General features: G+C 55.1%; 2 protein-coding genes and 2 long non-coding RNA genes across 8 annotated transcripts; 1 reads left to right on the top strand and 3 right to left on the bottom strand.

Moving 5' to 3' along the window:
* Positions 1-1,875: 1,875 nt before the first annotated feature.
* On the bottom strand, positions 1,876-6,988 carry LOC108409927 (sialic acid-binding Ig-like lectin 14). 2 transcript variants are annotated; one of them, XM_037026011.2, is made up of 8 exons: positions 6,767-6,988; positions 6,415-6,469; positions 5,973-6,356; positions 5,492-5,770; positions 5,192-5,239; positions 3,855-4,112; positions 3,621-3,756; positions 1,876-3,512 (listed from the first exon to the last, which is right to left on the bottom strand). In XM_037026011.2, exons 2-8 carry the CDS (start codon positions 6,443-6,445, stop codon positions 3,455-3,457), a joined length of 1,194 nt encoding a protein of 397 aa, XP_036881906.2. In that variant the 5' UTR covers positions 6,446-6,469; positions 6,767-6,988; the 3' UTR covers positions 1,876-3,454. The 2 variants fall into 2 exon arrangements, with proteins under 2 accessions (XP_036881906.2, XP_036881909.2); XM_037026014.2 differs by lacking the exon at positions 6,767-6,988 and having other exon boundaries at positions 1,877-3,512; positions 6,415-6,538.
* Positions 4,765-7,155, top strand: LOC118973828 (uncharacterized). 3 transcript variants are annotated; one of them, XR_005063347.2, is made up of 5 exons: positions 4,778-4,865; positions 5,170-5,225; positions 6,405-6,496; positions 6,604-6,742; positions 6,996-7,155. It is a non-coding gene; the product is annotated as an uncharacterized lncRNA (long non-coding RNA). The 3 variants fall into 3 exon arrangements; XR_012126575.1 differs by having other exon boundaries at positions 4,765-5,373; positions 6,996-7,152; XR_005063344.2 differs by having other exon boundaries at positions 4,766-5,225; positions 6,996-7,150.
* A 1,469-nt stretch (positions 7,156-8,624) lies between these two features.
* LOC140847010 (uncharacterized) lies at positions 8,625-19,967 on the bottom strand. 2 transcript variants are annotated; one of them, XR_012126576.1, is made up of 3 exons: positions 15,997-19,967; positions 11,460-11,507; positions 8,625-8,739 (listed from the first exon to the last, which is right to left on the bottom strand). It is a non-coding gene; the product is annotated as an uncharacterized lncRNA (long non-coding RNA). The 2 variants fall into 2 exon arrangements; XR_012126577.1 differs by having other exon boundaries at positions 8,650-8,739; positions 10,838-11,507.
* Positions 19,968-19,987: 20 nt separating this feature from the next.
* LOC108385571 (uncharacterized) lies at positions 19,988-22,436 on the bottom strand. Its single transcript, XM_073226362.1, has 5 exons — positions 22,428-22,436; positions 22,161-22,283; positions 20,817-20,986; positions 20,399-20,740; positions 19,988-20,175 (listed from the first exon to the last, which is right to left on the bottom strand). Exons 1-5 carry the CDS (start codon positions 22,434-22,436, stop codon positions 20,118-20,120), a joined length of 702 nt encoding a protein of 233 aa, XP_073082463.1. The 3' UTR covers positions 19,988-20,117.
* Between the last annotated feature and the right edge of the window lie 2,034 nt (positions 22,437-24,470).

Genomic DNA, 24,470 nt, shown 5'->3' with positions numbered 1-24,470 from the left:
CATGACCTGATCACTTCCCAAGGGCCCCACCTCCGAACACCATCACACTGAGGGTTAGGTTTCAATATATGGATCTGGGGGGCACTGTCTGTAGCCTGTGGGGTTACTCAGGGCACATCTTTGCATTGTCTGGGTTGGAGTTGTGTGATATTGCAGGAGCTCTTAGTTGGACCTCCACCCTTTCATCTTAACTCAAGACTGCATATTTCAAAGCAAGAAGGTGAATGAACTACCTACCATAGGAGACACTTGGATTCACTCTAACTTCTAGTAACGGGAAAATTTTGCAAGTTCAAAACTTCATTATCAGATGTAATTGCTACTAGCTGGTGCATGTTTTGACACTCCATGTGAGGTATTCATTTTCCCAAAGGAAATATCTATTCTTTATGTTAAAGCATAAGGCTGGCTGTGATCTGATCCCTACTTATTTTGCCAGCCTCCTATCTTTGTACTCCATTCTTAATTTTTTCCTTAAGAAAGAGGAAAGCGGGCCCTGCTGGCACTCAGAGCCAGGCGCTGGTGTTCTCCCAGTGAGCATAAACCACTGCACAGGGCGTCGCCCCAGACACGCCCACCCCGTGGCCTCGGTGGGACGAGGACCAGTCCGCTCCACAGTCCTGTGTCAGCACAGACACAATCAAGAACAGTGTCTAAGCCACGGCATGACCACATGCCCCGTGCAGGGCGGCACAACGCTGATTATTTACCAGCGACAGCTTTCGCCTGTGCCCTGGGCTCAATGCTGGATCGCCCTGACACTCAGATGGTGAAACCCTAACCCTCAGGGTGAAGGCATGTGGAGGTGGGGCATGTGGGAGGTGATGAAGTCATGACTGTGGAGCCCTCATGAGTGGAATTAGCTCCCTTATCAAAGAGACCCCAGAGAGCTCTCTCGCCCCTTCTGCCATGTGAGGACACAGGGAGAGGACAGCCCTCTGTGAACCAGGACGTGGACCCTCATCAGGCACCAAGTTTACTGGTGCCTTGATCTTGGAGTTCTCAGACTCCAGCGCTGTGAGAAAGGATTTCTGCTCGTTTATCAACCCCCCTGTCTGTAGTGTTTTGGTAGGGCAGCCTGAACTGATTCAGACAGACATCTGTGGGAGCTCAGAGACACTGCTTGGTGAGCCTGGCATATACTCACCTAGCTGAAGCCCTTGTCAAGATACGGAACATTTCCATCCCCTACCAAAGACTTCCACCATGTCCTCCCATACCAATCCCAGTATTCCCAGCATGCCATGTGTGAGTTGAAGCCTCTGCCTTATGGACAGGGGCAGCTTGGAGAAGAGAGCCCCCAACTTCTCAGCTGCATTCACCTAGAAGTCAACAGCTTCAGCACATAGCTGGCCGGGAAAGACATCCGCTGGTAATCTGCCCTCCTGGGAAGACACCATAGCCCTCAGCTTGGGACTTGGAGGAGAGGAAGCCGTGTGCTTTGGGCTCCACCCGCGTGGAATGGAGTTTCCCCCCGCTGAGCTGGGATGGAGGAGGGAGGAGCAGGTGGTAGCTCAAACGCCATTGGCTCTTATGGTTCCTACTGAGTTTCAGTAGATTTTCTTGGATACACGTTTCATCATTTGTTGCCTATCCTTAGGAGAGTTTCCAAAGAACTTAAATGGTTGTTTAAAAAAAAAAGATTTTCACCCGTTATGCTTGTTTGACTGAAGAGTGAGTCCATGAATCACGTCAGAAGTGGGAATGATGTACTTGTCCATCAAGGAGGAACAGATAAACACCATGTGCTGCATATCCACACAACAGAATAATACGGAGAACAATGTGATGAATCATTGACGTGCTCTAAACATGGTTGACCCTCAAAGACCTAATGCTCAGTGAAAGATATTATAGACACCACAGACTTTATATCACATGATTCTATGTTTATGAAATGATCATAGAAATGTTGCTGGAGGTTAAAAGCAGGTTAGTGACTTTTCTGGAGCTATGAAGGGAATGGGTATTGACTGTAAATGAGCACAAGGTGCCTCCCTAGGCTAAGTAAAATGTGTGACAGTGGTTATGCAAATCTATTAATTTCCCCCAAAAATCATTGAGCCACACACTTAGAATGAATTAATTTTATGTCATGTAAGTTATACCTTGATCAAACCATTTTTAAAAGTCTGCCGGGGACTTCTGCTTCTGAGCACGAGAGAGTGACAGGGTCCAGAACAATCTTTCTTACGTAAACAACTAGAATACTGAACACAGACAGGTAAGAATCATGACCTTTGAGAGAAGGAATAAATGAGGTGAGCCTTATGGACACCCAAGTTTTCTGCTAGGATGGCCAAGCAGGAAGGGGCGGCAGGTACCCTAATAAGGACTGAAATTTCACTGAGTTGAGGAGCCGGGCATTGCTGGTTAAAGAGGCTGACAAGACTCGAATGTACAGGTCAGGCCTGCAGACAGGAGACAGCATTGCAGAGAATGGTTCAAGGTCTCCATAAAGGCTCCTGGAACCATTGGCCAGATGTCAGGATGCACATGCACAAGGTGAAGCCCCAAGCAAGGACAATTTCCCAGGGAGAACAGTTTTCAGAGCTCTGTCAGATGGGAAATGCCCAGGGCTCACGACGTGCTTGGACTTGAGCATATTCCCTCCAGCCAGAGAGAAGAGACCTCCCTGAATACATGGGGCATTCAGAAAAAGCTCCCCAAATGCCATGGCATCCAAGTAAAAGAACCAGCCCTGGGATACAGGCACCACCAGAGCTGCCTTAGAAGAGGCTAAAAAGTAAACAGCCTTAAAACCACTGGCCTGATATGGAAGTCATGTACCCACAGAACTCTCATGAGAGACTAGGACAGTCAAGGGGAGTGAATAGCTGAACGGCAGGAAATGTGAGCCTCGAACTCCTTAGGCAATAAAAGTATCTTTCCAAAGTTAATGTAAAGGCAGCCTTTTCCAGACAAACCACAGCTGACAGAATCCATCCCCAGCATCTCTACACCACAAAAAGACACCTGCAAAGGTCTTCAGGTAAAAGGAAGATGGTGTTGTCGAGAAGCCTGAATGTGCACACAGGACTGATGAGCAATGAAATGGTTTCTATGTGGGTAAGTGTCAAACAGCCTGATTTTTCCAATCCAACAAATCTCTTTAAAATTCCCTGTTTTATAAAAATGTATTACGGGCTTCAAAACAATGTATTAGGGGGTTGAATTATGGGCTTATCCAGACCACGTGAAGGTAAGCACATGGCAACAAAATATTACATGGAGTATGATTCAAATGAATAATAACAAATCTGCCAATCTCCTGACTTGCCCTCCCAACCGTTCACATAGAGCTGCAGGGGAGAGTCCTGGAGGTCAGAGGTGGAGAGATGCTCTTTCCGGAGACGAGGCGGGGCCGGGGCGCCGGGCTGCACAGAGCTGTGCAGGGGTGAGCATCGGCCGACAGACCTGAGGCCAAAGCTCAGCAGCCCCCGAGGAACGCGGCTCAGTCCCACGTTGGGGCCTTAGCCCTTGGGGACCTCTGGACCGCACGGGGAGCTGCTCTGAAAGGAGAGACCAGCTCTGTGCAGGGTTTGCTCTGGAGAGGACAAGAGGGGTGAAGCCACCCGTGGTGTCCCCATGTCTAGGACACCTGGAGAAGGGCTGCTCACCTGCTGTAGTAGATCCAGGTGAGGCCGTAGGTGAGCAGGAAGCCAGCCCCCATGACGGCCCCTCTGATCAGGGTGAGGACCAGGGGCCAGGAGCCCTGCTGCTCCCCACAGATTTGGGAGCAGGAACAGGCGGCACCTGGGCGTGGAGGTAGAGGAGGGCGAGTGTCTGTAAGTGCACACCTTAGTCCCGCTCAGAGCCCCACCTGAGAACACAGGTGTCCTGTCTGTACTCACCCTGCACCACTAGGTTCAGGGATACATGGCAGAAGCCCCGCGGGTGCTGAGCTCGGCAGGTGAATTCTCCTCCATCCCCTAAGACCACCTGGGGCAGCTCCAGGACCCCAGGGTCTGAGGCCCGGGAGGGGCTCAGGGCCAGGCTTCCCCGGAACCAGCTCAGCCTGGCAGGGATGTTGCCATTGGCGCCACAGATGAGGCGTAGGGACTGGCCCTCCTGCACTCGCAGGGAGGTGGCATTGACCAGGTCCTCGGGGACTAGGGAGACAGAGAGCCAGAGGGCAGGGCTGAGACCCCTTTCTCTCCCTCCGACCTCCTGCAGACACAGGAATGGACAATAGTATCGCTGAGACCAGCGCTCCCAGCAAGGGCAGGGAAGGGGGAAGATCCGTGCAGCGAGGTGGGGAGGAAAGGCCCCCGATGATCCAGGGCAGGTGCACGGACACCTGAGGAACTGCAGCCAGGTGTAGGCCTGGGGGAGACCATCCCAGCAGGCAGACCGGACGGGTGGGACTGTGCAGGGCACTGGCCCAGGGAGGCCTGGCTGCTAGGAGGGGAAGCCCTGGATGCTTGCCCACAGGCAATGCGCTCAGCTTTTCCCCAAAGGCCACAGGAAGCCATAGGAGGTTCCAAGCAGGGAAGGAAGGGGGTCACACCTGGGGGATGTTGAGACCCCTCTGAGCCCTGGATTGTGGCAGGGGGTTTGCAGAGGAGAAGACTTGATATTGGGAGGCCGAGAAGAGGCCAGTCCAGCGCCCATTTCACTCATGTCCAATGAGAAAAGATGGAGGCCCGAGGTGGGGCTGTGGCCGTGGGGATGGAGGAAGAGTTATTGCAGAAGTTTTCAGGAAGTTGAGTTTGCAAAACTCATGAGTCACGGGGAGCCCTGGGTGAGACACAGGGCTGTGTAAGGGACCCAGGGTGCTTGGTGGGAGGGCCCTCCTTGGGCCGGGGGAGGGCGCTTGGCATGGCCTGGAGGGACAGGGATCTGTGAGGGTTTTCAGGACAGAGGTAGGACTGGGTCACGAGGGAGAGGAGCTCACGGGCTCCTCAGAAAGGGCGGAGGCCTGGTGCCTGGCTCTGGGAAGTCACGGATTTAATGCTCGGTCAGGGGCATGGCAGGGAATCAGGAAAAGGGAGTCAAGGGAAAGTGAAGGGGAGACAGGAAGAGGCCGGAGGGGACAGTGAGTGTCAACCAGGATTCAGAGCCCCTGGAGAGGTCCTGCCGGCAGACGGGGGCTCAGGACCAGAGAGGACGAGACGTGGGCTTCGTCCCTCCCTCACACCCCCTCCTCACTGGCCTCTGGGACCTCAGTTCTGCCCAGGGCCTTGCCCACCTGTGCTATTTCCCCAGAAGACACGGATGGTCAGGTAAGGTGGGGCGTCTGCAACAGAAACCAATGGTTGGCACCTGCCGCACAATGGGATGGCGGTGAGCAGGGCGGTGGGGTCCGGGTGTTCTCTCCAGTGTGTCTCTCCTCGGTGTCACCCCAGCCAGGCCTCCACGGAGAGCCCCCAAGTAAGCAGCCCCCGGGCCCTGCCTGCCCCCTCCCCACACCCACGGCCCCCAGGGGACCCCCTGCCCTGCCTGCACCCCCCATGGCCCCCAGGGGCCCTGGGCCCTGCCTGGAGCTCACAGGACACATTGAGCAGGATGGTTCTCTTGGCACCCACGTTGGCACCGGGGAAGGTCACCCGACAGGTGAGGTTGGTGCCGTGGTCCTGGGGCCCTGGAGTGAGGGTGAGCACCGAGGAGTGGAGAGTCTTGGGGTCCAGGGAGGTGAGGGAGACCCCGATCCAGGAGAAGGTGGGGGGCGTCCCCCTGCCACAGGCCCACGGCACTGCACAGGTGATGTTCTTGGGGTGGCCAGATTCTAGGGTCCCCTGGATGTGCACGTCAGGGGTCTTCATCAGAGCTGGGGAGGACACATAGAGACCCAGGGCCTGGAGACGGAGACCCCGAGTGTGCCCCTAAGAGCAGCCTCTGCCTCGGGCCAGCCAGCCCCAGCGTCCTGTCCCCTGGGTCCCTCCCAGGATGAGGAGCAGGGGGACCCACCCGCCCTGCCCTGTGGCCCTCAGCACCCACCCCTGTGTCCTCTCCTTGACCCCATTCCTTACCTGTCACACGCACATTTAGCTGGTTCGCTCTGTAACTAAATCTCACATAAGACCCTCTCTCTACCCTGAAGAAGTATGTCCCCGAGTCCCTTCTCTGTGCATCTCTGATGTCCAGGGAGCAGCTGTAGTCCCGGGGGTCCCCGAGGAGGCGGAATCGGCCCTGGGTCTCCTCCTGCACTTTACGGCCTGGGTTGTTTGTGGCCACGGGAGCATCCTGGGATTCATCAGCCACTTCCCGGAACCAGTAGCCATAAGCTGGGTTATACTCAGTGTAATTTCTCAGGGGGTAGGAGAAACTGCAGGGCACGTGCACGCACAGGCCCTCCTGCACCGTCACGGACCTCTGCACTCGCAGCTGGAATCTCGGGTCCTGAGCCAGGGACCCTGCGGGGAGACAGGGGTCAGCTGCGCCCCCCTCCCGCCCTCCCCCAGGGCCACTCACCTGCGCACAGCAGCGACAGCATCAGGAGCATCTCCGAGATGAGGCTCTGGGCTTCCTGTGGGGGAGAGAGAAGGGGAAGGCAGTGAGTGCGATACAGGTCACCCACGGGGAGCTGGGGAGGAGCCCGAGGCCTGGGCCAGCCCTGCGCAGAAGAGGAAGTGTGGGGCGAGACCTGTCCTCCCTCTGCAGGGAGCGGGACACCCACGCCCAGACCCAGGAGCTGCCCGGAGAGCCGACCGCACAGACGCGCCCCGCCCCCAGCTCGGCCCTTCCCTCCAGCCCCGGAACTGGGACCAGGGCTTCTGAGGACACCTGAGGCCCAGGACAGGTGAGGCTCCTAAGGCCCTCTCACCTGAGGTGCTCTTCTGAACACTTGTCTGCACGGAGGCGCTAGGCACTCCTGCCTTGACCCCTAAGGGTCACGGCCTCATCTAGCCCCTCGGTGGTGGGTCCTGCACAGGTCACAGGTCAGATTCTTTAGGGCCTGTGTGAGCCTCTGGGACAGAAGGAAAGAAGGGGTCCTGGGGAAGTGAAGGCAGCAGTTATTCATTCATTCATTCATTCATTCATTCCCCTTCTAGACATTGAGCCCCAATTGGTGGGGCTGAAAAGGGCCCTGCAACTGAGTTTGTGTTCATTTACCGCCTCCACACACTCCAGATGCAGAAAACCCACCCCAATGGGTCCCATGCTCTTAGTCTGTGTGGTTTTCCTCCAAACATGTTTCAATATCTGACAGATATTATTTTTTTCATTCTTGTCTCCATAATGACAGCACCTGGACGAGGGGGTACTTACTTCTTGTTCCCTTTTACTGGGGTAAAATGTCTGTAAAATAAAACTTGCCATTTTTAACCCTGTGTAAGGTACAGTTCAGTGGCCCTGAGCACATGCAGTGTTGTGTGACCATCACCATTATTTCCAAAACTTTACATCATCCCTAACAGACACTCCCAGTTACCCAACAGATCTTCACCACCCTGTCCCCAGCAGGGGACCGAGCCCGCCGGGGCTTCCAGCCCAGCCCGTCCGTGTGTTTGCCCCGGGTCTGGGCCTGGACGGCAGTGGGAGCCGTCTACGCTGTGCAGGAGGTGGACCTACGGTCTCTGGCGATGCCCGCGGAGGCCTGTGTTGGGGAGAGAGACGGAGCAGGGAGGTGGGTGCGTCCTGAGGCCCAGGGAGGGGATGAGGCGGCGGGAAGGACCCGGGCCAGGACTGCGAGGAGTCTGGCACCGCGGCGAGCTGTGCCCCGGAGGAAGGACGGACGTGACCCGGTGGTTTGTTGGATGGGGGGAGTGGAGGGAGGTCAAAGTGGGGAACCACACCCCGGTTCTGGCCTGAGAGGGGGGCGCCGGGTCACCCGTGTGACGGGGAACCCAGCAGAGCAGCAGTTCTGGGAGGAGGATGGCGGCTCAGCCTCGGCCACGCTGAGCGGAGCAACCCCGGGGCCGTCCTGGGGGAGGTGCTGGCGGGAGCTCGGGGCCCAGCAGCCCGCGCCGCTCACATGAGGGTCCGCCCGGGACGGGGCGGCGTCCTCCGCGCCCCCCGCCGGCCGGGCCCCCGCCCCCCCGCGGGCCGTCACCCTGAGCGCAGGACCAGGGTTCTCAGCCGGTCGGATCCGGGCGCAGCGCGCGCAGCCTCGCCCCGACCCCTGCCGGGGCCGCGAGCCGACTGAGAGGCCAGGGGCCGGGGCGCAGCAGGGACGCGGGGCCCGGACCCTCGCGGAACCTCCCCGGGCCGCCTGCCGCCCCGCCTTGACCTGCCCGCGCTGGTTCTGGGTCGGCCCGCGCCCCCAGGCCGCCCTCCCGGGGCGGCGCTCACAGGAGATCCAGGACGCAGAGGACCAGGAGCAGGGCCTTCACAGCTGCCCCCGCGACGGCCGCCAGAACCACCTCCGCGGGCTGCGATTTCCCTGCAGGCTCAGGAGGAGGACGGGGTCACGAGCTTGCGGGACCCTGGGCCTCGGCTCCCCGGGCTCCCGGAGAATTCCTCGGTTCCACCTGCTCCGGGCTCAGCCACCCCACACCCCGGCCTTCCAGCAGCTGGACAGAGGGCTCTGGGCTGCCTGCCCAGGACCAGTGGACTGAAGGCTCTGGGGTCCCTCTGCAGGGACAGGCTCCGACAGATGTGCTGGGAACGCATTCTGAGCTCAGCGCCGCCGTGAATACCTCTTCACCTCCCACCTGTACCGGGGGCAGCTGCAGCACTGCCCCTGAGCTCAGGTGGGGTGGTGGTGGGGAGGCGCCGCTGTTGATGGTGACACAACATCAGTGACTGGTCCTCCAGGACTGCAAGGGAGGAAGTAGTTCTCCAGGGCTCTGGGTGCTGGAGAAAAAGAGACAGAGGGTCAGAGAGACAGAGATCAGAGAAGGAGGAAAGATGCAGACAGAGACCAGTTGAGAGGAGCAGACAGACAGACTAGACTGAGAGAGACGGAGGCTCTGGCAGGGGGACCCAGAGAGAGTAAGCATGGGCCCAGAGCCCTGCTTCGCGCCGTGGTTTCTCTGAACTTGGCGGTGGTGATGCATCCCCGTCCTGCCGGGCTTTGTCTGGCTGGATTCAGGCCCCAGCAAACACAGTGAACGGTTTTGAGCTTCACAGGCTGCTCACGCATGTCATCAGCCTTGCCTTGGACTCCATGTCCCCTTCACTCAGAACCCAGACTGACCCTGAAAACTCTTGTCTTTTATTCATGTTTTCATTGGACACCAGTTTACTGATTTAACAAGGTGTCTCTGAGGGGCCTCGTAGTCTGGTGGGGAGTGGGGACCCAGGAACAGATCACCGCACCACTACACCACAGCACCACGTGGCACATGTCATGATGGTGGTGACACTGGGCTAGGCAAGCCCTGGGGATGGCAATGTAAATGAGACTGACAGGTCTGGGAGGGCTTCCTGGAGGAGGTGGCATCTGAAAGCAAGAGAGAGGGGCAAGCAGAGGCAGCAGAATGATGATGAGGATGTGGAAGGGCATTGCAGGAAGGAGGAAAAGAGAGTGCAAAGATGAAAAAGGCCTGAAGGGAAAACAACAGACCTGCAGGGTGGAGGGAGAGAGGGTGGGATGGGGGCTATCAGAGAGGAGGCCACCTGAGGAAAGGCATTGGTTTTCATCAGCTCAAACTGGGAAAAGAGGAGAGATTGGTAAAGACAGCTGCCGGTGTAAAGAGATCCCTAAACACTAAAAACCACCCCCAAAAAAGGGGTGATGGCATACAGAGTAAAACTGCTGTCACTCCCATTATGGAAAAACGGCTAATTCCTCTACCTTGAAAAAAATTTTCTATGAATGAGTAAGAAACAGTCAGTTTACCCAGTAGAAAACTGAGCAAAGGCTATGGGCAAGTCACAGAATAAAAGAAATACAAATGATTCTTCATCCTGTAAAATCATGCGCAGCATCTTTCGTAGGAGCAGCTTAAACCGACACGGGATTCCAGTTGTCGCCTGATCTCGTCAAGGATCTGAAGTCTTCGCCCACCCAGGTGTGGCAAGGCTGGGAGAACATCTGTACTTTCAGTCATTGCTGGGGTGATGTACACTTGTCCATACTCGGTGGAGAAAACTTGGGGCATATTTCTCAAAAACAGAGGGTGGAGAAAAGAGAACCCTTGGGCACTGTCGGTGGGAATGTAAATTTGTGCTCCCACTATGGAAGCAGCATGGAGGATCCTCAAAAAATTTAATCCAGAGCTACTATATGATGCAGCAATTCCATTCCTGGGTGTTTATATGAAGAAAATAGAAACACTAACTTGAAAAGATTCGTGCACCCCCATGTTTCACTGCATTACTTACAATAACCAAGATATGGAAGCAGCCTAAGTGTCCATCAACCTAAGTGTCCATCAGGCATAAAGAAGATGTGGTACATATACACAATGGAATATTATTGCTCAGCTGTAAAAAAAGAAACCTTGTCATTTGTCACAACATGGATGGACCTGGAGGGCACTATGCTCAGTGAAAAAGATCAGAGGAAGACAAATACTGTATGATCTCATTTACATGCGGAATCTAAAAGAAAACAAGCTGTAGATACGGAGAACAGACTGGTGGTTGCCAGAGGGGAGGGGTCGGCAGTGGGTGAAGGGGCAAAGTTAGTCTAGGGCCTCAAAAGGTACAAACCTGAAAATACCTAAGTCAGGGAATGTAATGTACAGCGTGGTGACGCTAGTTAACAATACAATATTGCATATTTGAAAGTTGCTAAGAGAATACATCTTAAAACTCCTCATCACAAGAAAAAAAAATTTTGTGTCTATGTATAGTGATGGGTGTTCACTAGACTGCGATCACTTTGGCACATATAAATATCAAACCATCATGTCGTACACGGAGGCTGATCTAATGGCGTATGTCAACTGGACCTCAACAAAGAAGTAGAGCGTATGACCCAGCTATTTAGTTTTTAGGAATGTACCCCAAAGGCACACACGTGCACAAGAAAGTCCTTCTGAGATGATTGATTGCAGAGCGTTCTTGTTGGTAGAGTAAACTGAGCTCCGTGGTCTCAGGTAGTAGAGACTGCGGACAGAATCAGGATCCATCCGGGCGGAGGACACGCCACAGTCGCGGAGAGAACAGGACCGCCGGCACCACCGAACTCTGAGGACCCTTAGACCCTCTAGGAGAGCAGACCAGGGCCCGGCGCAGCCTGTGGACCCGGGTCACCCCCCAGGGGACGGGCACCTGAGGACGGGCTGGGCTGTGCAGTTTGGATGTTTGCCCACATGAGTGTATTGGCTGCTCAACAGCACTTACACAGTAAGCGATTGTTAGGGAAATAAAACGATGGGGCAGGAGGGGTTGTCAGGGGATGGCTCACCCTGTGGGTGAGCTCGGAGGCCCTGTGTGTGAGTGCTACGCTATGGGGGGCACAAACGTCAGGATGGTGGTGGGCCCCTGGGGACAGCTGCTCACAGAGGCTGTGGGGGCTGAGGAGGACCTCCGGGCTCAGCCACAGGGGCCTGGTCACTGGTGAGGCCAGGATGAGCCAGGGACCCTGCCCCGCCCCTGGACCTCGGGAGGGGGCTGCTTCCTACCTGTACTGTTTCCTGGGAAGGCAGCCACCGTCAAGTTCTGTGGAGGGTCTGGGGCAGAGAGACGCGGATCAAGTCAGTGGAGAGGGCTGGGTGGGCACTAGCCCTCTGTCCCCAGGAGCTGTGTAAGTGGGGAAAGGGTGGAGGTGGGCAACCGGACACATGCAGGCCCTCCTGCGCTGTCACGGACTCCTGCACTCGCAGCTGGTAACCCTGGGGGGACCCCCCCCAGCCGTCAGGCCCCTCCCACCACCAGAGCAGCGCCACCATCAGCAGCAGCGGGAACATGTCTGGGTTGGGGGGGCAGCTTCCCCCGGGGAGTCTGTCTCTCAGGAACTAAAAGCTGCAAGATCAGAGGAGGCCCCAACAGGAAGGTGAGGGCGAGGTCAGGACAGTGACCCTCCTCGGGGGAGGAGCTTCAGGGCCTGGCTCCATCAGGGCCGACAGCGCCCCCACCCCAAGCCATCCACTCCTGGGAACCCCAAACCGGGTGAGGGGTGGGGCTCAGCACCTCTCCTGCCTCCCTGTCCTGCCCTCCCCCTCCAGGGTGGTTTCCCACAAAGCGAAAACGTGTCCCTCCGGCCAGACCCCTTGAGCACAGGCTGTAGATGTCTGTGGAAGCTGGTCCTGCCAGGGAAGGGCCGTGGGGCCGTGGGAGATGGGAGGCTGGGGAGGGGGAGGCCGACGGTCCTCGAGGCCACACAGCCAGCAGGGAGACAAGTGACCAACACCTGGAGCTGTAATTCTGTGAATATTGTGACAGGAGCTGTTGACCTGTGCTTCTGACCTACTGGCTACAGACTGGAGCTTCCCACAGCCTCCCCCTTGGGTCTGGTTAATTTGCTAAAGCAGCTCACAGAACTCAAGAAAACACTTTTATTTACCAGTCTAATAAAGAAGACAAGTTAACAGCCAGGTGAAGAGAGACACAGGGCAGGGTCCCAAATAAAGGAGCTTCTATCCTTGTGGAGCTTGGGGCCTGGCTCGGTGGCTCCTGGAGGCGCTCTGGTTCCCCAAGCATGGAAACTCTCTCCAACTGAGAATCAGGACCCCGTCAAGCAGAGCAGAGGTAAGCCCCTCTCAGGGCTTTTTGTGAGGCTTCATTGCATAGCCATGACCGACTAAATTTTTGACCATTGGCTGATTCAGCCTCCAGCCCCTCCCCCCACCCCCCGCTTGAGGGGTCCAAAAGTCTCTCATTAACATGACAAAACATCCACTTCACCTTTAAGGCTCTGCAGTGTTTTCTGGAACTGTGGACAAAGACCACATGTACCTGGGAAATATTTATTTGGTCATAAAAATGGCCAAATATGTAATGACCAAATATGGCTGTCTTATGACTCATTATATCACAGGTACCAACACCAACTTCATTTTGCTTAGTGCTTCATGGTATATCTTTTGACTTGTTGTGATTCCAATCTTCTGAAGCCTTAAGTTTTGTCATGTTTCTTGTAAACAGGGGGAGGCAGCCTTTCATCCAGTTATCCTGTTCTATCCTCCCAGTGCATGGGTATAAAAACACTCTGTCTTCTGAGGTGAGTTTGACAGGCCAGCACACTCTCTTTCCTGTCCGGGGGGAGCCGGACAAGGAACCAGGACCAGAAAATTAGAAAGAATGGGCAGAAGGGGTGTGAGCACGACTCATAAGGCGGAGGTCAGGGGAGTAGGTGGGAGAGCACGTTAGACAGCAGAGCACCTGGAACATGGTGAACACTCGCCCAGGGCAGCTGCGACCTTCTGAGGCATGAGGTTGAAGGGAGAATATAAGCAAAGGGAACAGGGGTCCCCCTGTGCCACAGCCACCCACTGGCCTCTGTGACTGATTTCTGCCCGGACTTCCCTTACTCAGCATTCCAGAGCCCTGCCTCTGGGGCTTTGCCCACGCAGACCCTTCTGCTGGTGTTTTGGTTTCCTCAGGACACGCGGAATGGGGACCACCAGACTGGGAAGGGTCCACCCCTGGGAACCATCAAGACTGGTCAGAAGGGTCTTACTCCTGAGCACGGAGAAAATACTTCTCCTGTGTAGCCACTGGCTGTGGAGGAAGCGGTAAAATCCTGGGAGAGCAGGACCAGCCCTGGAAGGGGTCTCTGCAAATGGATTTATTGCCAATTTTCAAAATTTGTTAGGACATTCTAATTGTTTGCTTGTTTACGTATATTTTAGAATCGGCTTGTCAGTTTTCTACAAAAGCTTTCACTGAGAATTTGAGATTGCACTGAACTTGTCAATCAATTTGGGAAAACCGACATCCTAATACTGACTCTTCCGATCCATGGATATGGTATGCATCTCCCTTTATTTAGGTCCTCTTTCATTTCTTTAAGCAATATTTTGTGTTGTAACATACAGGACTTGCATATTTCCATTTATTTCACATTTTCATGTTACTTAAAATTGCATCTTTAAAAAAAAATTCAACTACTGATTTCCTCAGCTAATACATAGAATTGCAAAGGAATTTTGTAATTTGAATGAGTGTCTTAACACCTTGCTAAACTCTTTTATTAGTTTTAGCAGCTTCTCTGTGGATAACTTTATTTCCCTATGCACACAGTATAAAGGCTGTCTTAATTCTTACTTCATGATCTGAATAGCTCATATTTCTATTTCTTGCATTCATTGCCCTGGGAAGGATCTACAATACAGTGTTTAATAGACATGGTAAGAGCAGCCGTCCTTGCCTGGTTTCTGATCCTAGAGGGGGGACATTCTGTGGCCTCTGGGACTGACCACTCCAAGCTTTAGGAGAAATTGTTAGCAGGAGCTTTCTGCAAAAACAGCTAACAAAAGTCCTGCCACAAGCACGCATTCCGAGTTCACAAAAAGCATTGTGTCAGGGCTTCCATTAGCTACGCTCTCTATGTACCCTTTCACTGACCCTTCACGTCTCCTTAGCTAGAGATGATCTCCCTGCTTCGTAGAACAGTAAAGGGACACACACAGTGAGAAGGTAACTCACTCAAGAAGCGGCATAGGTGGATTTGAACTCAGTTCTTTTGGACACAAGTCCTGTGGTTTTTCACATATACCAGGAGATGGATATGACTGGCAAGAAGGCCATTGATTTTAAAATAGGCTGAGGGTTATGGGCTAAAAAAATCATAAAATTAGTAAAAGTTGAAGTCCTAGCCCCCAGTACATCAGACTGTGGCCTGCTTAGGAGGCAGGACCTTTGAAAAGATACTTAAGGCAAAATGAGGTCACTAGCGTGGGCCTTAACCTGGTATGACTGGTGTCCTCACAAGAGATTAGGACACAAACTCGCACAGAGGGGAGGCTATGTGACTCAGGGAGGAGACGGCCGTCTAGAAGCGAAGGAGAGACCCCCCAGAAGGAACCAACCCAGCTGACGCGGTCATCTCAGACCTCCGGCCTCCGGAGCTGTGGGCAAATCATTCCCTACTTGCGTGTCTTGATCTCGCAGCACTCGGTGCTGGTGCCTTCCTGTTCCTGAGGCTTGGGAAATCTGGGGACGGTGTAGAGGAGCTCCCCCTCCTCTCTTGAGCAGGGACTGGTAGCCCCCTCAGGAGCTGGGCAGCCTGCAGGGCTGTCTGCCCCGGGGCGGTGCAGACAAGCCTGCCAGAAGGAGGAGGAGGGACTCTGTTCTGGCCAGCAGGGTCTGGGAGGAGGCAGCCAGGGCCCAGGATGGGATGGGGACTGATGGAGCTGTACTCCTTTACGCATTCCCGTATCTAAACATGTTTAATCATTAAGATCCACCAGCCCTTAGTGTTTATACTAATTGCATTGTATTCTTTACAAATATAATGGGAGTGGATCCTGCTATCATATTCCTCTTACAAAATGTAACACGAAGCCTAAGAGATCTTATATACGTGGGCCCTGAAGACACACGTCTATATAAATGCACCATTGAGCCAGGACTCAAAATCAGTTCTTTCAAACCGTAGTGCCAGCCTTTGTCCAGGTGGCATGCCAGAGCTCTATGTGGAGCGATGAAGAAAGCAGACACGTTCCTATACCGTGCAGCTTGCAGTTTTCTAGGAGAGGTGGTTACTCAACAAAGAGAAAAGAAATACTTTGCAGGTTCTAAATGTGTGATAAATATTCACGTCTAGATATTCTGAACTAGGAAGCAGGGGCAGCGGGTGGCATACCCACTAGAAGGCAGACTGGAGAGCAGCTCCTGCCATAAAGAGGGCAACCTGGCAGCGTGCTCCTTGCCGGCACCACCTTCACGCTGCGGGAGTGTGAAGCAGAAGCCCCACGCTGGAGCTCACAGAGACAGAGACAGAGACAGAGACAGAGGCAGAGGCAGACAGACAGTTCTCCAGCCGGAGGAAAGGGCTGTACTGCTGCAGGGCAAATGGAAGCTAGAAAGAAGGATGCCCGTAGTGAGCCAGAGCAGGATGACAATCAACGACAAGTCAACCACGCACGTCTACGGTAGCCAAGACGCAGGAGCGGAACGGATGGGTCTGTTAATACCCAGAGCCAGAATATTTGCAGATGGATGAACATGACCAACCAAAACCAGAGACATCGATTTTAACAGCAAATGAGACCCCACCGTATGATTATTCAATGAATTCGTCCAGGAATATTTATTGAGTCCCTGCTGTGGGAGAGGCACGCAGCATTCCTCGAGGTTCTGGGAACACAACACGAAATAAAACAGCAACAGCAAGCGGCCCATGGGACTTACCTGCGCGAAGAGGAATGATTCTGACTGGCAGCAGTGAGTACTGTGCTTAGTGGACGCCAGGTACTGTTTCAAGCATGTCTCATGGGGACTCTATGGTACAGGCAGTCTTAACACTCCCATGTCACAGAAGATAAACAGAGCTCAGAGAGAGGACATCATTTTCCCAAGGTCACACAGCTTCTAAGTCGGGAATGACGGGATTTGAATGCCAGTAGTCTAGCTCCAGAGTACATGTTTTAAACTCCTATACTATTCTGACGACAAGAGACATTCATTTAAAAAAAAAGTACGCTGAAAATTGGAAAGTAAAGTGGTGGAAAGGATATATCATGATTCCTGACCAGGTGGGAATTCAGCCCACACAAAGGGTTGCATTCCCTAAGATCAACCAAAGAGAAACAAAAAGGGGACTATGGAAATTAACTTTAAAAAAGTGATACTCTGTGTAGCTGTTCCCCCAGTTACTGAGAGAGGAGTTTTGAAATGGTCAACTATAATTGCAGAAATCTAATATATTTTTCCTGGCAGCTCTGCCACTTTTGTTCATTTATTTTGATAAATGATGCTCTGTTATTGGGGGCATACATGTTCAGGATTTTTATGTCTTTTAATGAAGTTGTAGAAGCTAGATGTACACAGTAAATATTGCATGATTCCATTCATATGAATATCCAGGACAGAGAAAACTAATGTATCGTGATAGAAGTCAGCGATTGCTGGACAGGGGGAATGACTGGGAAAGGAAATGAAGGAATTGGGGGGGCGTGATGGATGGAAATGTTCAGCATCTTGATCGGGGGACATGGTTACAGGGTGTATACACCTGCCAAAATTCATTTAACTGCACACTTAAAATGGGTGCATTTTATTCTATGTAAAGTATACCTCCATGACCTTAATCTGAAATAAACAAAGTCATACATTTGAAAACTGCAGGATGGAAATGACAACCTGATCTGCGTGGGGGACCGGACTCTCCAGCTTGGGGCTCATGTTCACCGCCCGCCTTGTACTCACTGGATCTGACCCAAAGTAAAGCCGTTTTCCGATGACCAACACCAGAGGGTAAGGTTCATCGTGCAGGGCAACGTGACCGTCTGGCAGAACAGGCAAAACACAACAGGCAAACCAGCGGAACTACATACACAGTCGCTCAGAAGCAGAAGAGTTAGAGCGGTCGAATCAATTATGTAAAATAACCACATGGGGAACTCGGGGGAGTATCCGATGTTAATGAGGAAATGCCTTAGGGTGCTTAAGTAGGGCGAGGGTGGCACCCTAAAGATAAAAGGCTGAGTGGGAGCTCGTGGCCTCCACTCCCCAGAGCCTGAGCCTTCCCCTGGGTTCCTCCGGACCACGCTTTGTGCTGCCTGGGCTGCTCTCTTCCTGAGGGAACAGCCGGGGCCCGTGAGCCTGGGTATTTGGGGCATGGAGTAGGCGTGCCACCCCCTGCTCCCTGGGAAGAGCGCAGCATGGGGTAGGTGGAGGGGGGTCCAGTCTGTAGGTTTCCCCCAACCCAAGTGCTGGACAGGGGCTGGGATGCTTGGCCCGGCTGGTGAAGGCCGATTCCCTCAGCGGGGTTGCCCCTGGGCTCAGGACTGAGGAACCTGTGAACTGGTGCCCCCAGCCTCTCTGGGCGGTGCCCCGGGGTGTGCCCGCCAGTCCAGAGTCCTCCAGGCCAGGGGTTCTGACCTTCGGCCACCTGAGGTCCTTGCCGCCCCGGGGCCTCCCCCCAACCTGCAGCCCACTCGCACCTGAAGATGGGGCGAAGGCAGAGAGAAAGCGGGGCCTTGATGCCCACTCCCCGACTGCCCCCAGGACCCTGCCAGCCCTGGGGTCTGGTTTACCTGCAGGTAATTCGAGTTTTATGTAAACTGTGACCTCAACACATGGCTCCTCCCAATCAGCCACTAGTGCCTCTCTGTTCCATGTGTGCACCCGCCCCCATTCCAGGACTCAGCCACTCTGTGCCCCACCGCCTGCAGGCCCCTGGCCTCAGGGCCCAGGACCTGTGGCCCCAGCCACTCCAGGTGGGGCCTGAGGTCCCTCTCCCCCAAGCTCCAGGCCTCTGGCGCTGTTATGGGTTGAACTGTGTCCAAAATCTGCATGTTGAAGCCCTAGCCCTCAGGTGCCTCCTCCCCCCAGGACCTCAGAACGTAACCTTGTTTGGAAACAGGGTCTTGCAGAAGTTGCAGAGTTGAAATGAGATCCCTAGGGTGGGCCCTGATCCGCGGACTGCGTCCTGCTTCAAGGGGGAAGTTCAGGCACAGAGGCGCCCAGGGAGTAGGCTGTGTGAACATGCGTCAGAGATGGACTGACGCCTCTACAAGCCGCCGAGGAACACCAGACGCCCAGGAGGCCTGGCCTGGAGTCTCAGGGCCTCAGTGTGGTGCCGGTGCTCTGCGCCTTGGAGGAACCGGGACTCAGGGCAGGCCGGAAAGTGACCGACGCCCAGTGGGAACTGTGAATGTGCCTTTGTTCAGGGCGTGCACGCAGCAGCAGAGCTTTCTGGGAAGCCTCCCTAGAGGGCTCCGGAATAAAGACCAGCGAGCACCTTTACTGCCATGCACCACACGGCAAGCAAGATATAACACTGAGTCATGCCTCTGGATGTCCTGGGTGAGGGAGCCTGGCAGACACCATGTTCTTGTCCACTTTCCCACATCAGGCTTCCAGCCTCTGGGACTGGGAGACATCAATCTCCTTTGCTCACCACCTGCTCCCTGCCCCAGTTAGAGGTACTGTGCTATGGCAGTGCCAGCAAACTCATGCAAGGGGCCAAGCTCCTCTTCCTCCCAGAACCACCCCTGTGCAGCCCCCTGACCTGGCAGCAGCAGGACGGCGTTGCTCCGGGCCCTGTGTGCGTTCCCAGCCTCGCAGCTGAGTCTGAGGCTGGAGCCAGGCGCCCCGCTGAGCCTCAGGGCGCTGTGGGCCCAGGGCCCCTGGGTGCTGGAGGTGACCGTCAGGGAGGTGTTGCTGTGGTTCCCCTGCAGCAGCGCCTCCCCCAGCCGCCAGCGCAGGGAGGGGGCTGGCAGGGCCCGGGAGGAGCAGTTGCAGTGCAGCCCCGGGTCCTCCCAGGAGCAGGAGGGGCCCAGCAGCCATGGGGGGTCTGTGGGGAGGGGGGAGAGGGCTCAGGGGCACGCCTCCCTCCCCAGGACCCGGGTGTCCTGCCCCCACAGTGAGGGGGCCCACGCTCACGGTGCACAGAGAGGCTCAGAGAGACGTGCTGGGAGCCCAGCCAGTTCCAAGCGTGGCAGGTGAATCCGCCCCCGTGGCCCAGCTCCACCCCGGGCAGCCCCAGGGTCTCAGTGCTGGAGACGGGGGTGGCGTTGAGGGCTGGGGGCCCCTGGAACCAGCTCAGCTCTGCAACAGGGTTGCTGTCAGCAGCACAGAGCAGCCACAGAGCCTGGCCCTCCAGGACCCGGAGGGAAGAGGTGGTCAGCAGAATCTTGGGGGTTTTGGGGAGATGCAGGGGGAACGAGAGAAGTGGGGTGGGTGAAGCCAGTACTTCTTTCCTCCTGCGATGTCCACTAGCTCTGAGGGGGGGACCGTCAGAGTCCAGGCCGCAGGCCTTCAGAAGAGCCCAGGATGATGTCCGCAGAGTTGCCCAGACTGCCCATCGGAGGGAGGGCAGGGGCTCGGGGCAGGGACTCGGTGGACTAAGGCAGCTGCGAGGCCAGAGAGGAGCCGATGGGAGCAGGAGGAGGCGGGGCACTGCTCCCTTCGGGTCTGACGGGTCTGACAGGAGGCTGCAGGGGGAACTCCAGGTAGCTGAGGTTCCTGGGGAGTTTCCCCCTTCTGCTCTCCCTGCCCTTGACCTCTGCAGTTGAATTCATCCTGTCACACAGCTTGTGGGGAACTTCACCTGACAGGTGAAGTGTGTGCCATGGTCCTGGGGCCGTGGGGTGAGGGTGAGCACCGAAGACAGGCAGCCCAGGGAAGTGAGGGTGGCTGACGTCCAGGAGAAGGTGGGGGGCACGCCCGGCTCACAGGCCCAGGGTGCAGAGCAGGTCAGGTTCTGGGGGCGGCCACACCGCAGGGTCCCTGGGAGGGGGAGATGGGGCGTGCAGGTCAGGGCTGGTGAGTGGGGGTGGAATTAGGGCCCTTTAGGGGGTGGAGTTCAGCCTGCCTCAAGGGCTCGTCACAGCTGTGCCCAGCACATCCCACCCCCAGGAGGAGCAGACCCTTCATTTTTCTATTCCAGGGCGCTATCCCCAAGACCTATCCCTGGGCCCCATACCTGTCATGCTTAGAGACGGCATCTTACCTAGGTAGGAGTGTTTCCTGAGGTATTTCCATTCGGAAGTAGTAACTCCCGCTGTCCCCCATGTTGATGTCTCTGATGCCCAGGGAGCAATTGTCAGCCTGGGGGTCCCCAACGAGGAAGAACCGGCCCTGGGTCCCCTCATGCTGCTTCTGTTCTGGTTTGTTTGTGGCCACTCGGGGATCATGGGTAATATCTGCCCCTTTCTGGAACCAAATCACGTGGGGAGCTCCATAGGCAGGCCCGGGGTAGGAAAATTCACAAGGCATCAGGACACACAGACCCTCCTGCACCGTCACAGGCCTCAGCAGTTCCAGCTGGTAGCTCGGCTCCTGAACGGGGACCCTGGGGAGAGGGAGAAACCTGGCCTGAGCTCTGGCACCTGCCCCGAGGGGGTCTGCCCGCCCCTAGGCCCGCTCACTTCCGCACCGCATGCGCACCAGCAGCAGCCAGAATGGCGTCCTCGGGGCCTGGGACAGTCCTTCTGGGCGCCCTCTGAGAGAAGACAAATCTGCATGTGTGGGAGGGGAGAGGAAGCATAGACAGGAAGCCTGTGGTGGCATCAAAAGGCCGCAAGCCCAGAAGGAGGAACTTCAGACGCAGGGAGAGTCAGCTGCAAATTGGCCCCTGAGATTGTCCAGCCCGTTTCTGTGTGCGGCAGACGAGCCCTGCGGCTCAGACCCGGGGTTTGCCCGAGAAAGCAGCAGGGGAGGACAAGAGCCCCCAGGTCCTGCCTTGTCGGCCTCCTCCCCGTCTCCAACCCACTGACAAAGGAGGCGACACGATGAGATACTGAAGACCTGAGTGGGCCAGCCGGGGGGACTCGAGGCACACCAGCTCAAGAGCGGTGCTGGAAAGGCGCCTCTCATATTTACTGATCAGGCATCACGTTCCTGAGTGGGTTAACAAGTTTCTAGACACAATGATTAACATGCTTTACTCCAGGAATGTAATTGTCCCCAGGGCAAGAGCCCCCAGGTCCTGCCTCCCGGGCTCGCGCACAGTCGTCTGTACGGGAGAAGCAGGTCCCACCTGGCCGGCTCCCAGACAGTCATGGCCTCGGGACCCCAGTGGGGGTGGCCTGCTATAGATTGGTCCCAGATTAGCCTGTCTGGGCACCAGATGCATAAAAGGGTCCGGAGGAGGCAAGAGAAACAACACATACCTTCACTCACTCATTCATTCATTCATTCATTCATTCAAAAACAAATGCAAAAAAGGATAGACCTGAATCAGTCCTGACCCTTAACTAGCTCCAGCAGTGGGGGAAGACAGGAAAGCTGAGCTTTATCTGGGGTCAGTGAGAAGCTGTGGGGGGCTCTTGAGCAGGAGAGAGCAGGGTCATAAAAGTATCACTGTGATCTCTCTGAGGCCAGGGTAGGAAGGATTGGAAGGGAGAGGCTGGCCAAGAGGCCAGAGAGGAAACTGTTGTGATCGTTCAGAAAGGTGAGAGCCAAGCTTTCATGGAGACAACAGCCTGGGTGGAGGAAGAAAAGAGCAATTTAAGACACTTTCAGGAAGTGAAATGTGAAGGGAGGTCAGGGAGGTCAGCGTCTACCATGGTTTCCGGAGCCCTGACTCTGATATCAGGGGGTTGGAGGTGCCGTGGCCAAAGCAGGGTGAATATGCAGGCAGGGCTGGGCAGAACGGGGTAGGAAAGCCCGCAGAGCTTTCCTGGTGTGGGTGTGTTCACCAATGGGGCACGGGGCCCTGGGGGGGGGGGCTCCAGCAGCACACACACACACACACACACACTTAACCTTACCTGTGGGATGAGGAGGCAGGTGACAGAGATCACCTGGCCAGGGAGATAGGAGGAGAACAGGTGGTTTTCAGCGACCTTGGTGAGAGTTTTGCCAGAAAGGGGCAGGAGGGGGCAGCAGCCCGACTAGGGCAGCAGAGGGGCAGTGTGTGTGTGGGGGGGAGCTCAGCTGGAAGTCTGTGGTCTCTCCCGTGGAGCTCTGAAACCCCACTCCTGCCCTGAGCGCCTACCCCCACCTCCATCACTGCCCCACAGGAGTTTCTTTCCTACCCACGCCATCCCTTGGACGGGGCCAATCGCCAGATCCTTGAAGCACATGGACCAGAGAAAGACAATACAGCTGACCCCTGAATGACACAGGTGTGAATTGCACGAGTCCACTTATGTGCAGATTTTTATTCAGTGAATATATTAGAAAACTTTTTGGAGAACTGCAACCATTTGAAAAAACATTTTCTTTTCTGTAGCTTACTTTACTGTAAGAACACAGTGTATATAAATACAACATACCAGCTATGGGTCAATCGACTGTTTCTGTCATCAGTAGGGCTCCCCGGTCAACAGTAAGCTAGTAGCAGTTAAGCCTTTGGGAAATCCGAAGTTCTATGGAGACTTCCGACTGCTTGGAGGGTCGCTCCCCTAACCCTTGCATTGAAAATACAAGGGTCAAGTGTATTTTCCACTTCGATGGTGGGGGAGAATGTGGCTTTAACTCTTTGGCTGCATCCACAGAAGGGTGATGAGGTGGGGACTGATTGCTTTCTCCTCCCTTCTCAGGCCAGGCATCAAGTCACACAGGCCCTCAGAGACTCGGGTGTCCTGACCAACCTCTGCTCGGGGGTGTCAGGCGCTCAGCTGAGCTCGGGGAGGGCCTGAGCTGCTAGGTGTTCAGGGGAGCTGATCAAGGCAATGAATCAAAATGAAAGTAGCAACTAAGCCTTTCATCACCTACTGTGAGGGTATGTCATATGCTGTATATTGTATATTGTATAAGCAAGAGTCTAAATGGAAGAAAGCCCTGACTCCCCCATGTTCCCTTTCCCCCCAGAGAACAGTGCATGGGTGTTAAAGAAAAATATGATTCTAACTGTCATGGAAAAATTGACTCATGACCTTTATTGAAGGACAGTAAGGCAGACTGTGTTCAGGACCATCAGAATAGGGGCAGGGGTCGCTGCAGTGGGGGGATTCTCGCTAAAACTGGGCAATGCAAACTGGTCAAGGATGAATGCAAAGAGCTCCGAAGAGCTTGGGTAGCGTTCAGCCAAGGAGAGAACCCCTGTCAGGGGCCAGGTGGAGCAGCAGAGGCGTGGGGGCGACCTCACCGACAGGGGAAGCCCAAACAGAAAGTTTCCCCAGTTCCATATACAGCCTGGGGTGAGGTGGGGAGGTAGGAGTGGGAGCACTGAGTCAGAAGAGGGGCAGCATCTTCAGGTTCCCCTCCTCCTCCCCAGAAGGAGGCCTCAGTAACGGTGCCTGAAGACCTCTGCCCGAGGCTTCAGAGAAAGGGGTCCATGAATGAAGGACCTGGGCTTGCCATGCAAACACACAAAGAGCATGACCTGCCAGGGGGCCTGAGTCATTGACAGGAGCAGCTCCCTGCAGAGATCTCTGTGCTCTGGCTGTTCCCCAAGCCTGGTGCAGAAGGACAGCTTTCCCCCATGATGCCTGCCCCCCAGGGGCAGTCTTCATATTTGCCTGTGATTAGGCTTGAAAAATCATATGTAAGTTTTTAACCACCAACTGACCTCCTCCTGTGGTTTTATCCACAGACATACAACCTCCTAGGAAGGTCACTGACAGGTATAGCTATTTGTCACATTTAGAGACAGTGTCATGTATTGGAAGCCATATTTCTCTTGAAGTACATCCACCTTCCCACGGCTTGGAAAATCTGATGTTCAGGGAGCGACTATGGACCCTTGCGTCCCCAAGGAGCACCTCTTCTAGGTTTTGATAGAGTCTGGGGCCAGGGGAGACTAGGGTGTCTGTCAGCCACCTCCAGCCTCTGAAAGTGGGCGTCCAGAGAGCTAAAGTCAGTCCAGGACGGAATAGGATGCATGGCCCTCCTTCACCGGCACTGACAGAAGGATACAGACCGGTCCGCACCATCCTCCGGGGGCCACTGTTAGCAAACAGCCTCTGCCTGGAATCCCGCCTGAGAACCTCTCTTTCAGACCCCTGCCTCCCTCGCAGTGTGGCCACAGGCAATGTCTCTGGTTGCAGAGGACAGTCTAAGTCCCTTCACACCATCTGAATCATCTCTCCCAGCTTGGAGGTGGGGGTGACTGTGCGTGGTAAGAGAGCTGGGGA

This window comes from Manis javanica, chromosome 17 (assembly GCF_040802235.1).
Source record: "Manis javanica isolate MJ-LG chromosome 17, MJ_LKY, whole genome shotgun sequence".
NCBI classification, from domain to species: domain Eukaryota; kingdom Metazoa; phylum Chordata; class Mammalia; order Pholidota; family Manidae; genus Manis; species Manis javanica.
This window is presented reverse-complemented; position numbering and strand designations above follow the sequence as displayed.

Bases quoted from the DNA above. Each gene is read 5' to 3' on its own strand.
- LOC108409927 (XM_037026011.2), bottom strand. From the start codon at position 6,445: ATGCTCCTGATGCTGTCGCTGCTGTGCGCAG. The intron at 6,357-6,414 runs GTGAGTGGCCCT...GTCTCCCCGCAG, and splicing joins GCTGTCGCTGCTGTGCGCAG to GGTCCCTGGCTCAGGACCCG. The intron at 3,513-3,620 runs GTGAGCAGCCCT...CTCTCCTTTCAG, and splicing joins ACCTGGATCTACTACAGCAG to AGCAGCTCCCCGTGCGGTCC.
- LOC108385571 (XM_073226362.1), bottom strand. The intron at 20,987-22,160 runs GTAAGGTTAAGT...CTGCGTCTGAAG, and splicing joins CCTGCCTCCTCATCCCACAG to TTCCTCCTTCTGGGCTTGCG. The intron at 20,176-20,398 runs GTAAGATGCCGT...TCCCCCTCCCAG, and splicing joins CAGGAAACACTCCTACCTAG to GGACCCTGCGGTGTGGCCGC.